The 12,178-nt window shown below is 40.7% G+C and overlaps 1 protein-coding gene across 1 annotated transcript; it reads right to left on the bottom strand.

Annotated features, from left to right (window-relative positions):
• Window positions 1-1,027: 1,027 nt before the first annotated feature.
• LOC124144902 (homeobox protein engrailed-like ceh-16) lies at window positions 1,028-2,001 on the bottom strand. Its single transcript, XM_046514517.2, has 2 exons — window positions 1,654-2,001; window positions 1,028-1,356 (listed from the first exon to the last, which is right to left on the bottom strand). The coding sequence occupies exons 1-2, from the start codon at window positions 1,774-1,776 to the stop codon at window positions 1,072-1,074; spliced, it is 408 nt and encodes a 135-aa protein (XP_046370473.2). The 5' UTR covers window positions 1,777-2,001; the 3' UTR covers window positions 1,028-1,071.
• Between the last annotated feature and the right edge of the window lie 10,177 nt (window positions 2,002-12,178).

Here is a 12,178-nt window from a genome sequence, read left to right as displayed (position 1 = left end):
TTGTGTGCTGACACAGTGGGCTCAACCTTCCGTGCATGTGTCGTGTAGTAAGATGCAACGTTTGGTAATTGGAAAGGATAATGATTTAAATATAAGGGATTAATGTTTGATATAATGATACAGTAGTCCATTAGATGCAGTATTTGAGTCATTTAAACATGTTGAAATGTAAAGCTTCGTTAACAATACTAAATATTTTGTTGTTACCCTGGCTGGCGCTTGACATTAAGGGGATAAAACAAGGACTGTGTCTGAGCGGGTAGTATCTCAGTAGGCTAGCATAATAAAACTGGTACGAGAAGCCAGACATTCATTGCTATATATGTGCAATGATCTTGTCGTTAAACCAAATTTTAACGTGGAATAACGTATACCTACTCATTGTCACATTTGTGAGTGAGTTGGGTTTAACGCCGCTTTTAACATTATTCCAGTCATATCGCGGCAAGCTTAATGTGGGAGGAAAGCCCGAAGTGATGCAGGTCTTATACGTATACCACTTCGGTGAAACCAAAGAGCACGGGTATGGTGCTGACGAACCTAGAAACATAATCGGGGCGAACAGGGATTCGAACCCACAATCATAGGTTTCTGGCGTGCCCAAGGGACGCAACTCTGCACAGCGAATCGCGGCGCCTTAGACAACTGGGCCACCCGTGCCCCTCACATTTGTGACATGTCTGACAAATAGTAATCCGGTGCACATATGGATCTGATGGCTAAAGAGAATGTTATTGACCTAGGTGCCGTTGTAGAGCTAAGACGTAAGTCTAAGGTATGGGAGTTTGTACAACGGCACCCTGGCTAATTGTGTCGAAGTGCCCTACCAACGTTTTCGGTTCTTCATGATGTCGTGATGTAGCTGCTGTGGGGTAAAGGAATATTCACTCACTTGTGCTGTTAACGATGATTTTCACGATCACACAAATAGACAACACCACATATTTTTTCAATGTAATTTAATCATATATACATACATATATATACACATATATACAAACAATATCAGACAAAACTTTAGCACTAATATATGCTGCATTCGTTATTGCACAGTCCCTTGCTGTCCTTGACTCAAGATGAGAACTGGGCATGCGCGGAAGCCATGGTGGGTGAACCGGAAGTTGGGAAGGAGAAGACCGAATGCTGCATCATCTGCATCTCTGGTGACGGCGTCATCATGAGCCCCTGTTGCGTCATCATGACCCCTGGCATCATGTACTGGAAGGGTGGGAAAGCGGTGGGCAACATCGAGGCTGCAGGCAACAGGTAAGGGTGATGGTGCACTGTGGGCATCGGACTCCGACATTGGTCGGACTGGCGGCGCTTGGAACGGGCTCTCTTGTTTTGAAACCAAATCTGAAAAGTTCGATTATCATCATCATTATCATTAAATTATTATAAAAATGCAAAGAGGGTTGGGATGATCCTGGTACAGTCAGACTGGATAGATTCATCATTAGCTCAGGGCCTTTGCCCCTCTACACACAGCGCAGACGGCGAATGGAACTTCTCCCAGGAAGCGCTGCCTAAATTATTATTTTTTTTAATTTCACTTAAAAATATGAAAATAATTTTTTAAATGGTATGATAAATTCTTCTTCATACCCCTTGACATTGTGTTCAGTTAAATAGTATGGTACATTGAAGACTTACCTTCAGCTTCTTTTCAGGCAAGCCCAGTTCTTCCGCCAGTATCTCGAATGCCTGTGAGTCGGGGTAAGGTGAAGACAGGAACACTGCCTCCAGACATCTGACCTGATTTTTGGAGTAACTCATCCTGTTGCTCCTCACCCTGTGACACTCAGCGTCAGGGGGTGAGAAACCCTGATCCCCGGGGGTTCTAAGGGGCGAGGGAGTGTTAGATGTGCTGGATCGGTCGGGAGACGATCCCGGTGTACACGGTGCTCGGTGGTGAAACTGGTGTGATGGGACGTGATGTTGGTAATACACCCTGGGATCCAAGTACTGCGAACTCCCGTCGATGCTTGGCTCGGTTGGAGATTGCGGAGGTGTCATGTCTGAAAATGAAATAATGTATGAATAAATTACACACACATTACACAATATTTAAATCTAAGGCTAAGTTATTTAATTACCATCTAAATTTTATTTTAGTTAAATTTTATTTGAGGAAACATGTTGATCGGTGCAATTCAAATACTATATTATATAAGCTTACCTGGTGGTGTACATATGGTCTGGTTGTATACAGGACAACGGTCACTATTCCATCCGTACCCTTGGGTAGTGGCCTCATCCATCTGCTTCCCTTGTGGGACACGTGACCCGAGGGTGCTTCTTGGGGAAGATGATGCCAGGATGGAGGAAATGGAGAAGGACTGAAATAAAAAACATAATTATAGCAAGTAATCATTAATCATGTAACCATTACTCTCACCTTAGTTCAACGGGTTCAGAGTGTAAAATAACAAGATATAAATTCATATTGGATCAAAATTCATTTGGGATCCTCTACATTTCACAGAAACCTTTACCACAATCAAAAGACATCTCTGATAAAATCCAACAAAATAATAAGCACGTTTTTCATGAATCACTTTGAAATTGTGATGATACCAGGTGTTCGCGAAAAGATGGGTCCCATCGATGGCACATGCAAGCGCAATTGCAAGTCAATTATTTGCCTACAAATATCGCAGTTGTTAATATGTAAATGGTACAAATATACCTAATTAACGAATGACGTACCGACTTCACCTTGGAGATCGACATGACGACAGTAGATGTGTGATAGATGGGGAAAATATCTTCCAACTTTGTGAAAAGCAAGCGTTTGTTGTACCAGGGAGTGATGTACTGGCTCCGTGTCCCGGCCGCATGTATATACCCCTTAACTTCCAACTGATTGCGTTCACTCAAACCTGAAAGTGACAACATCTCACTCAATCAGGCTTTGCTCAGAGAGCAATTAAATGGTTTGGGAAAACACGACGCCCGTGCAGGTCTAGCAAGCTGATGAGTGAGTTGGTAATCGGGACACTGATCAGTTATTATGATGTTGTTGACACGTCTTTTCAATTAAACATGAGACACATTGTTTACATATTTGAGATGCAATTTGTGCAACTCAACAATGAGTGATTAATAGCACTGCTGGGATCTTTTTTAATTTAGGCAGAATATTTATTTCAGTCAGTGATCGCGACATTTTTTTATCGAAAGTAGGATGTTAATAATATTGTTGTACCCCAAAACATTATTATTAAAGAACACCTAGGATGTTTAGGGAACGATGTCGGTAGAAATATGATGTGACAAATTATTTTCCCCCATCACATTCTGGGACAAGGCACCATCCGAAAAATATCAGCTGGTCGCCACTTTGTAAGTTATCAAGCTTGATATTGAACCTACTGTATAATTAGTACATCTACATATATCATGTACCTTAAGGATCAATAAAATGTACACATGTGACGCCGCGCTGCTACGAATAACCTCATGTATCATGGCTGTACAGTCACTCGTTCTCGGTTGTTAAGACTCCATTCACTGTACAATGAATGAATATATAATTTTGTAACGTCTGTTATTTGTGTAGGATTGAGGAAATATATATTTTATTCAATATTCTATTCTTTACATTAAACATACGTGTGGTAAGATAGTTTTTCGTTATAAGAAACGAACAGATAGAAAAAAAATGTTATCTAAATCGGGGTTGTATTTGCTGACAGAAGGCCCAATACTCGACCAAGTAACATTTACGTGATTTGTAAATGTGCTCGAGTTGGTCCTGTTAATTGTATACTTACCCCGGGACGTGCATTTCAAACCGGAGTCGACGACAGCGTGTTGCACGTGCGAAGGTTCAGGGAACATATTTCACGTGCAACACGCAGTGGTAATACGCCACATATAGACATGAAGTTGTTGAATATATTTCTAAATACGGTTAGCAAAACAGCCATGTTTCAGCATTTTAGGTGGTAAGGTTCTTTGAATGTCGGCCATGATTTGAATGGGTTAGAGTGAGCTAAACTTTACATAAGTGTTTTTACGTGTTGACGTCGGGATTGTTGACTGCTGAACACAGTTAATTACTTGTTTCTGTCAATAACATATGCTTTGTTGTCTTTTTCACCCAAATCTGTATTACACGTTAGTTGTATAGCTAATTAGGTAATAATTGTGTCAAATTGTCAGTTGAGATTTAAAATGTTCACTGGATATTTGTGGGGCGCTTCAGACTCTTAAACCAAACAAGACCATATTGTGATATGGCACAAATACTGTTTGTTTTGTTTGTTGTTTAACGCCGCACTCAGCAATATTCAATCTATGTGACGGCGGTCTGTAAATAATCGAGTCTGGACCACACATTCAAGTGATTGACATCATGAGCATCGATCCACGCATTTGGGATACGATGACATGCATCAACCAAGTAAGCGAGCCTGACCACCCAATCCCGTTAGTCGCCTCTTACGACAAGCTGAAGACCTATTTCAACCCGAATACTGAGTAATGAGAGAAACACACTGTATAGATTTAGACCCGAAGTCAAGAACTAACTCTATGTGGTGAATGTCGCAGACACGAGATCCATCACTAGTCTGCGTTATGTGGGTATGCCATTCAATCAGACACGAAAGCGATTACTAAATGTATGTTCTGTTTGTATGCCATTATTAACTGATACACGAGGCCCGCATTTTTGTCAACATAGATTTAGTAACTGACCTCGTGTCTCATTGTTTTGGAGACATATACGCAATATAGTAAGGGATTGTAGGACATATTCAATATTCAGTGGAAAAGCACCGTTTACAACTGCTACCTTTCCCCACCCTGGTTATTGTTGGCAGCTGACCCCTTTGTCAAACAATCCCGCCACTCGCCTCTTACGACAAGCATGGGCTGCTGAAGACCTATTCTATTAAATGAAAGCGACACAACCCTTTCCATATTCAATAGATTATAGTACGATTCCGACCACATCGTGAGCATGTGTTTATGAATCTATATCAAATAGTGATGATCCCAGATGTTCGCGAAAAGGTGAGAATATCCTGCCCCAGCGGTGGCACATGTCACAAACACATGCAAAGGCACGACAAGCATGGGCTGCTGAAGACCTATTCTATTAAATGAAAGCGACACAACCCTTTCCATATTCAATAGATTATAGTACGATTCCGACCACATCGTGAGCATGTGTTTATGAATCTATATCAAATAGTGATGATCCCAGATGTTCGCGAAAAGGTGAGAATATCCTGCCCCAGCGGTGACACATGTCACAAACACATGCAAAGGCACGTGATCAGTTACATTTGATTGTGTTGTGACCCCAGGTTCAGGATTCTTATCGACGTAATTACAAATAGATCACGCCCTTTTAGCGTGCGTGTGACACTCAACTGATATCATGGCACAGGTCACGCTTTTGGTCAATAGTTTATGTGCGCCACCTGGCAACGTCAAGTTTGTCTGATGATAGTTTTCAAGAGTGGGTAACGGACCTGTAAATAATATTGTTTTACCCCCATTAAGAATCTTGCAATTCTATTGGTTAATCCGTACCACATGACCAAACAACACATTTCAATGGAGACCCCGAAATCATGTGACTAACACTGATCACCACGAATATTGACACGTCAAATGATCAGTATTGACCTGTCACGTGATGTATATTGACTCCTCTGCTAGAAAAACATCTTCTATAAATAGACACGAAAAACAGTGATATGTATGCAGGCTGCACAAGAATAAAGTTATCAATTAAACAATGAGTGTCAATTTGACCAAAATTTGTTAAAGAGGTTCTTGGTATCATATATTGATGCATTGTATTTGGTCGTGCAGTAATGTTGTGTGAGCTCCTCTCTAATTGGTGGGCGGATTATGGAAAAATTTATATCTATAAATCATGTATTTTGTTCCAATTATTAGCACATTTATTGGTGTCTGTGCTGGATAACCTATTAAAACGTCTTTAATAATTTTGATTTTGATCTTTATTTTTTTTAATATCCAGTTTTCTAAATCAAACCAAAGATAGTTCACATTTTTATACGACCAAAATATGTGTTCAATACTGTCTTTGACATCTGATCAGAAGCTAAAAAAGTTGTTGTCTACATATCCCATCTTGTTGTTAAAATAAGGTGCGTTATTTGGTATTGAAACCATTGGAGTTTTGTGTTGGTAACACTTGTAAAAGTTTGTAGTTAGGCTTTACTTTGTCTGTCATCCTTATTTGTAGTGGACTTTCCAATCAATCAGTGTGGATTTTTTGCACAATTGTTTTGTGTTAGGGTTGAGTGGTAATGTTGACCTCCATTGGATGTTTTATGTAAGTGAAACAAGTTAAAAGGTAGAATAGGGTATTCCATTTTCTTTTGGAAATCGTTTATCCCCATTATAAGGTAGTATTGTTTTAGTATACTCATGTATTTTAGAAAGTGTGTTTTTATTCGAAAGGTTTCTTTGAAATTTCCAAACGAAAGAAAAAGTCCCGTTTCATCAATGAGGTCATTGATATAGTTTACCCCTTTTTCTTTCCAATCCAGAATACATTTATTATTTATTTTAATGTTATCGTTGTGTCGAAATTAGGACACTTCGAAAAGAAATGGCGGATATGAGTGAGTGAGTATGGTTTTACGCCGCTTTTAGCAATATTCCAGCAATATCACGGTGGGGGACACCAGAATTGGGCTTCACACATTGTACCCATGTCGGGAATAGAACCCGGGTCTTCGGCGTGAGGGGCGAACGCTTTAACCACTAGGCTACCCGGCCGCCCCGATGCTTGGTACGAACGCAGCTGAGTTACCGTAATGGAACAGAGGACGGTTTTAAGACACTATGAACTTTAAAGTGAATTTCGGTATAACCACACGAATGATTACTCGTGATGACCCCCGAGGTGGTCTGGCCGGGCCGTGTTCCGGTCCGGTCCGGTCCGGTCAGACCGCCGAAGGGGTCAGGTCCGAGGGTCCCTGATTTCCGATACTGACCTCGTCAAGAGTAACTATTTGTATAATGTGACCAAGGCAAACCACTGAGAGTATACCTGTGAACGGTCAGAACTAGTCTTCAGCATACCATGCTTGTCGTAAGAGGCAACTAATGGGACTCTGTCCCTTTGTTGATTCATGTCACCGTATCCCAGTTGCGAGATCGATGCTCATGATGTCAATCATTGGATTGTCTGGTCCAGATTTGATTATTTACAGACCGCCGTCATATATAGCTTGATAAGTGCTGAGGGCGGGGTTAAACAACAAACAAACAAACACACTGATAGTATGAACAATAAAACACCTCATCTGGACTCGTTCATACCTTGTAACTACCACATGCCCGTCTGAATCGGTTCTTACTACAAATAATAACAATGATTTATTACCGACTTCGCCATGCTTGTGATTTTGACACAGAGGTCCATCCATGGTACGACCCAGAATATGTGGAGGGCGTCATGGAAAATGACTCATACAAAATTCTTTGGAATGGGCCCGTATACAGCCTCAGACCTATCCAGGCCAACAAACCTGATCTTGTCCTTTTTGATAAATACAATGAAATCACTTTTATTATCAAATTTTCTGCCCTTTTTAACACCAATGTGATTGACAAGATTCAGGAAAAAAATGGCAGACACGCAGACCTCGCTTTCAAAATGTCACGCTTGCATCCTAAGTTCCAAGTTGTCCGACTGCCCATTGTTCTTGGTGCCTTAGGTTTGGTACCTCCCAATCTGTTGACAGACATTGGTAGAGTACCCGGGTTTGCTACCAGGAATACAGCCCTTCTGACAATCTGGGTAATGCAGAAGGCTGCAGTGTTGGGGAGTCCTCACATTCTCCGAAAATCTTCGCGGGTTCGACTGGGCAGCGCTTCCTGGGAGAAGTCCCATTCGCTGTCAGGGCTGCGTGTTGAGGGGGCAGGGGCCCTGAGTTGATGATGAGCCCAACCAGCCAGGATCACGTTTCGTGGTTTATCAACACCACACCCGTGTTCTCACGTTAATTCATCCCTTTTCATAAACGTCTTATCCTGATGCACTTCGGATTTTCCTCCCAAATCAAGCTGACATATCTTGGTAACAAAAACCTCACTCACTGACTCACTTACTCCAAGTCAATTTCACGATCAACAATTTTACACCAACGTACTCAAACGATGAAAGATACAGTATGTTTTTCAGAAACCCCATTCTCGACGACGACTCTCGGGCGATTGCTGGTAATGCACACGCATCGGTAGATATCTGATAGATGTGATTAAATACGTCAAACTGTCTACATTGATTGACATGCCACTGATATATCTTAGTACAAGGTGATCGTAGATAGTGGTCGCTATATATTGAGTACATTTGAAGCCAAAGTAACACCACACTGTCGTCAATCGCGTCGTCTTCTTCAAAGGGTAAGCATAGCGTTAACGTACACAGGTCCACTTACCTGTATCAAGGAAATTGTAAGCGCACCACGGTGGACTAAATGTTGCGTGCATTGTCTCATAATAATTAATTTAGTAGATTTTCAGAAACTTTTATTAAAAAACTGTATAAATGAACAGAGAAAGTTGATAATCCGGTCGCTGGACTATTACTCCACATAAGGAACGTTTGTGTGATTTATGTAACTCGCTTTCTTTTGGGGACGAATTTCACTGAATCTATTTGGATATGAAGCTCTTCACCAACAGTGGAGATTGTATTATCCAGAATTAGTGTCACTTTGACATTGATTTTAATCTGTACCAATTACAAGTATGATTCTCTGCGCGCAAATAAATATTAAAATATTGTCAGAATATAGTAGATACATGTGTAAATTTGTGGATTCTACCCTGTAATAACATATTGTCCACTGCTTGCTAACCCAGGAACACCCCCTTTGCATTGATCTATGTAAATACTAATTCATCACCGCTGGATGTTGTGAAATAAACTTGACTTGACTTGACGAATTTCCCGATTTACGAATCATCAGTATGGATACAAGAAGCTATATTTAACGTCGAATATTATAATACCTAGGACATTAGCTAAAAAGCTTATTTAATGAGTAAAAGTTCAATTAATAGCACCGAAGGGGTGAATACAGAATTTTAAAAAGAAGGGGGGAAGTCCACTCGGGGGATTTGAAACTTTAGTTGGGAGTGGGTGTACTATCCCTAAAATCACAAACACTTTAACAACCAAATCAAAATGTGTTCATGGTAGGCAATGCGCATGCAAAATGTCATCAGACGTACGAACAGGGTATAAGCACCACCCCCACCCCCACCCCCACCCCACCCCACCCCACACACACACCCCACACCCCACACCCCACACACACCTTTGGATCCGCCACTGCCCAGAATGTGGGGCTTCCGGCTAACGGTGTCCGTTTTTGGTTCACAGCACATTGTATTGCGTTGTCCTGCCCAATTCCTACAGATGAACATGCACCCGGCTGTCTTCATCCTGACTCTAGGGATTTACCAAATACAGGCAAACGTCATCCCTGTTACATCAACAAAAGGTGAGTGAGTGGAACAGATTGTTGAAGTCGTAATTGATAAATGATAGTTATCGTCTTATGAAATAATTATTTCAGGGATGTATGAGTTAAGAGGGGATCATAAAGGTCAGGTCAAGCTTGATCCTTCATCCAAGTATGTCAACACTCAGCAGTCACTTTGGCCAGCCTATTTCCTTTAGTCTTTGAAACAAGTATGAACCCAATGTACATATACCAATCCCTTATACTGCATTCAGGATTTTTTTAATTCGAAAAATGGGTAAAAAGTAGAATCATTTTCTTGAGAATGCATGTAGCTTGTGTCATTTTGAAATCATAGATTTGATATATCAATTTGAAAGAATTGTTCGCTCTTAACCTTGTTCGAATAAAGAATATTCTGTCTAACATGTGGGCATAACTGTAGTAATACTACAAACATAGAAATATATGTACATTTTGTTCTGGTACAATCCAATAGTCAGTGTAACTCACAATAGCTGTTGTAAATATGGTAAATATTTCACCAATACTCTTGTCTTTAAAAGTTCTTAAATCAATCATTTCGGCCTGATAAACATCAAGGTAGCACGCCGTGGTGTCTACCGGTAGGGTAGAAAATGATTTTCAGCGATTCCTTCATATTATTTTCACCGCTGTATTGCCTTTTCGGCCCAGTGGAATCTGTTTGGGCAGATAATCGAGACTGGTTGTTTTCTGGTGTTTACGTTGTATATAGAACTGAATTGCTGTACAAAGCGGAGTTAAACCCACCATTTAAATTTGCTCTAAGGATGCACGTTAGTATGATGTTAACATTGAACATGTTCATACGCTTCAGGTTGTGTTCAAGGTGCTGTTCTAATGCCACGTAAGTATTATCTGTCTAGTTGAACTCGGAGACTGTTTGTGAGTGAGTGAATTAGGTTTAACGCCGCTTTTAACAGTATTACAGTTATATCGCGGCGTGTCAGCTTAATGTGGGAGGAAAGCCCGAAGTGATGCAGGTCTCAGACGTTTACCACTTCGGTGAAACCCACGAGCACGGATATGGTGCTGACAAACCTAGAAACCTAATCGGGGCGATCCGGGATTCGGATCCACAATCATAGGTTTCTGGCGCAAGCTCCTTCCCAGCGCGTGACACCTTCGTTACACTCTCGGTAACATCGCTGCCACCAGTATGGGCGCGGCCATTACAAGAATCTTGAAATTTGCCCTCTAACCCCAAACGTAGTAACGTTGATACTTTTGTTATGTCTTTGGGAATGCCATCATATATTTCATTTTGAAAAGGTTTACGACTGACCATGTTTTCCAGATGAATTTACTTTGTTGTTTTAATAATCAGATTGGTTCGAGATTGCAGACAAACGGAAAATCAACCAACTTCTCCCTTACATTCTTACTTTATCAATAACACGATAGTTTTAGTGAAACAGAAATTCAAATTGACAAACGAAGAAATTAATTTAGCAGCGATAAGTGTATTCGGCAGTCGTCGCTTGTTTGTAAACATAACGGTCATTCGGTTGCGAGTTCAACTCCAAGCATGGTTGTGGCCACCTATTCAGAATGGGGAGTTTTGACTGGTGGCAGCGATAGTATAGAGAGCTCCGCGAACGGGCTATCGCTGTGAGAAGCTTGGTTTCTGGCGTGCTCAAGGGACGCAACTCTGCACAGAGAATCGCGTCCCCCCGTTTGTTAAGAGTCATGAATGAGTTTATACATACTATGTTATTAATAGAATGTATTAAATTAACAAAATAGGTCTGTAAAGAATACAAAACATATATATTTGGGTGTGTGAGGTGCTGCGATTTTATCAAAAAGATCGATTGCCTCCGATAAATTTTGAAAAATATGATATATGCTTCAGGCTGTTGAAAAAAATGAAATTGCCTGCCACAAAAAATATATTGCTGCAAGGTGTTTTAATGTTTACACTAACGGTATTAAATAATTAGTGCGAAGTGAAGTGAAATTGGGTTTAACGTCGTGTCCAAGATTCTTGCACTTATATAGCGACGTTATTAAATAATTAAATGTGTAGAATGAATTATGTTTACTTATAAGCTCCTTATTTCTAATGTACTGAATTTTAATCAAAGCAACTGAGCATCTGTTTTTACATTACAATTCTGTGTAGCTATGTTATGTGTCATTTACATAAAAGAAATGTATGTTATTCCCCGTAAGGCAAAGAAAACATATTATGACTATTGTCCCCGCCGACGTCATTTTCGACCTCCCTCAGTATAAAGCCTGTTCGGTTAGGTATAATATTCCAATTCGAAAAGCGCATTTTTGTAACGATGTTTAATTTTGGACTTTTTAGTGAGTGAGTGAGTAAGGTTTTACGCCGCTTTTAGCAATATTCCAACAATATCACGGCGGGGGACACCAGAAATGGGCTTCACACATTGTACCCATGTCGGGAATCGAACCCAGGTCTTTGGCGTGACGAGCGAACGCTTTAACCACTAGGCTACCCGACCGCCCCGGACTTTTTAGTATCTTAGCTATGATCATGGGTTCGAATCCCGATTCGCACTGATTACGAGTCTACATGTGACATCGTGATATCACCAAAGTGTCAAACGTGTAAGGCCTGCTTTCCTTTGACATAAAGCTGACCCAACTCACTCACTCACGCACTCACACACTCACTCAGCATCTACCACCCA

Source organism: Haliotis rufescens, unplaced genomic scaffold (genome assembly GCF_023055435.1).
Source record: "Haliotis rufescens isolate VD_foot unplaced genomic scaffold, xgHalRufe1.0.p SCAF_16, whole genome shotgun sequence".
Taxonomy (NCBI): domain Eukaryota; kingdom Metazoa; phylum Mollusca; class Gastropoda; order Lepetellida; family Haliotidae; genus Haliotis; species Haliotis rufescens.
Note: the sequence above shows the minus strand (reverse complement) of the source record. Positions and strands in the feature narration are given on the sequence as shown.

Excerpts from the sequence above, each read along its gene's own strand:
- LOC124144902 (XM_046514517.2), bottom strand. The coding sequence starts at position 1,776 with ATGAGTTACTCCAAAAATCAGGTCAGATGTCTGGAGGCAGTGTTCCTG. Across the intron at positions 1,357-1,653 it reads TGCCTGAAAAGAAGCTGAAG|ATTTGGTTTCAAAACAAGAG; the intron begins GTAAGTCTTCAA and ends CGAACTTTTCAG.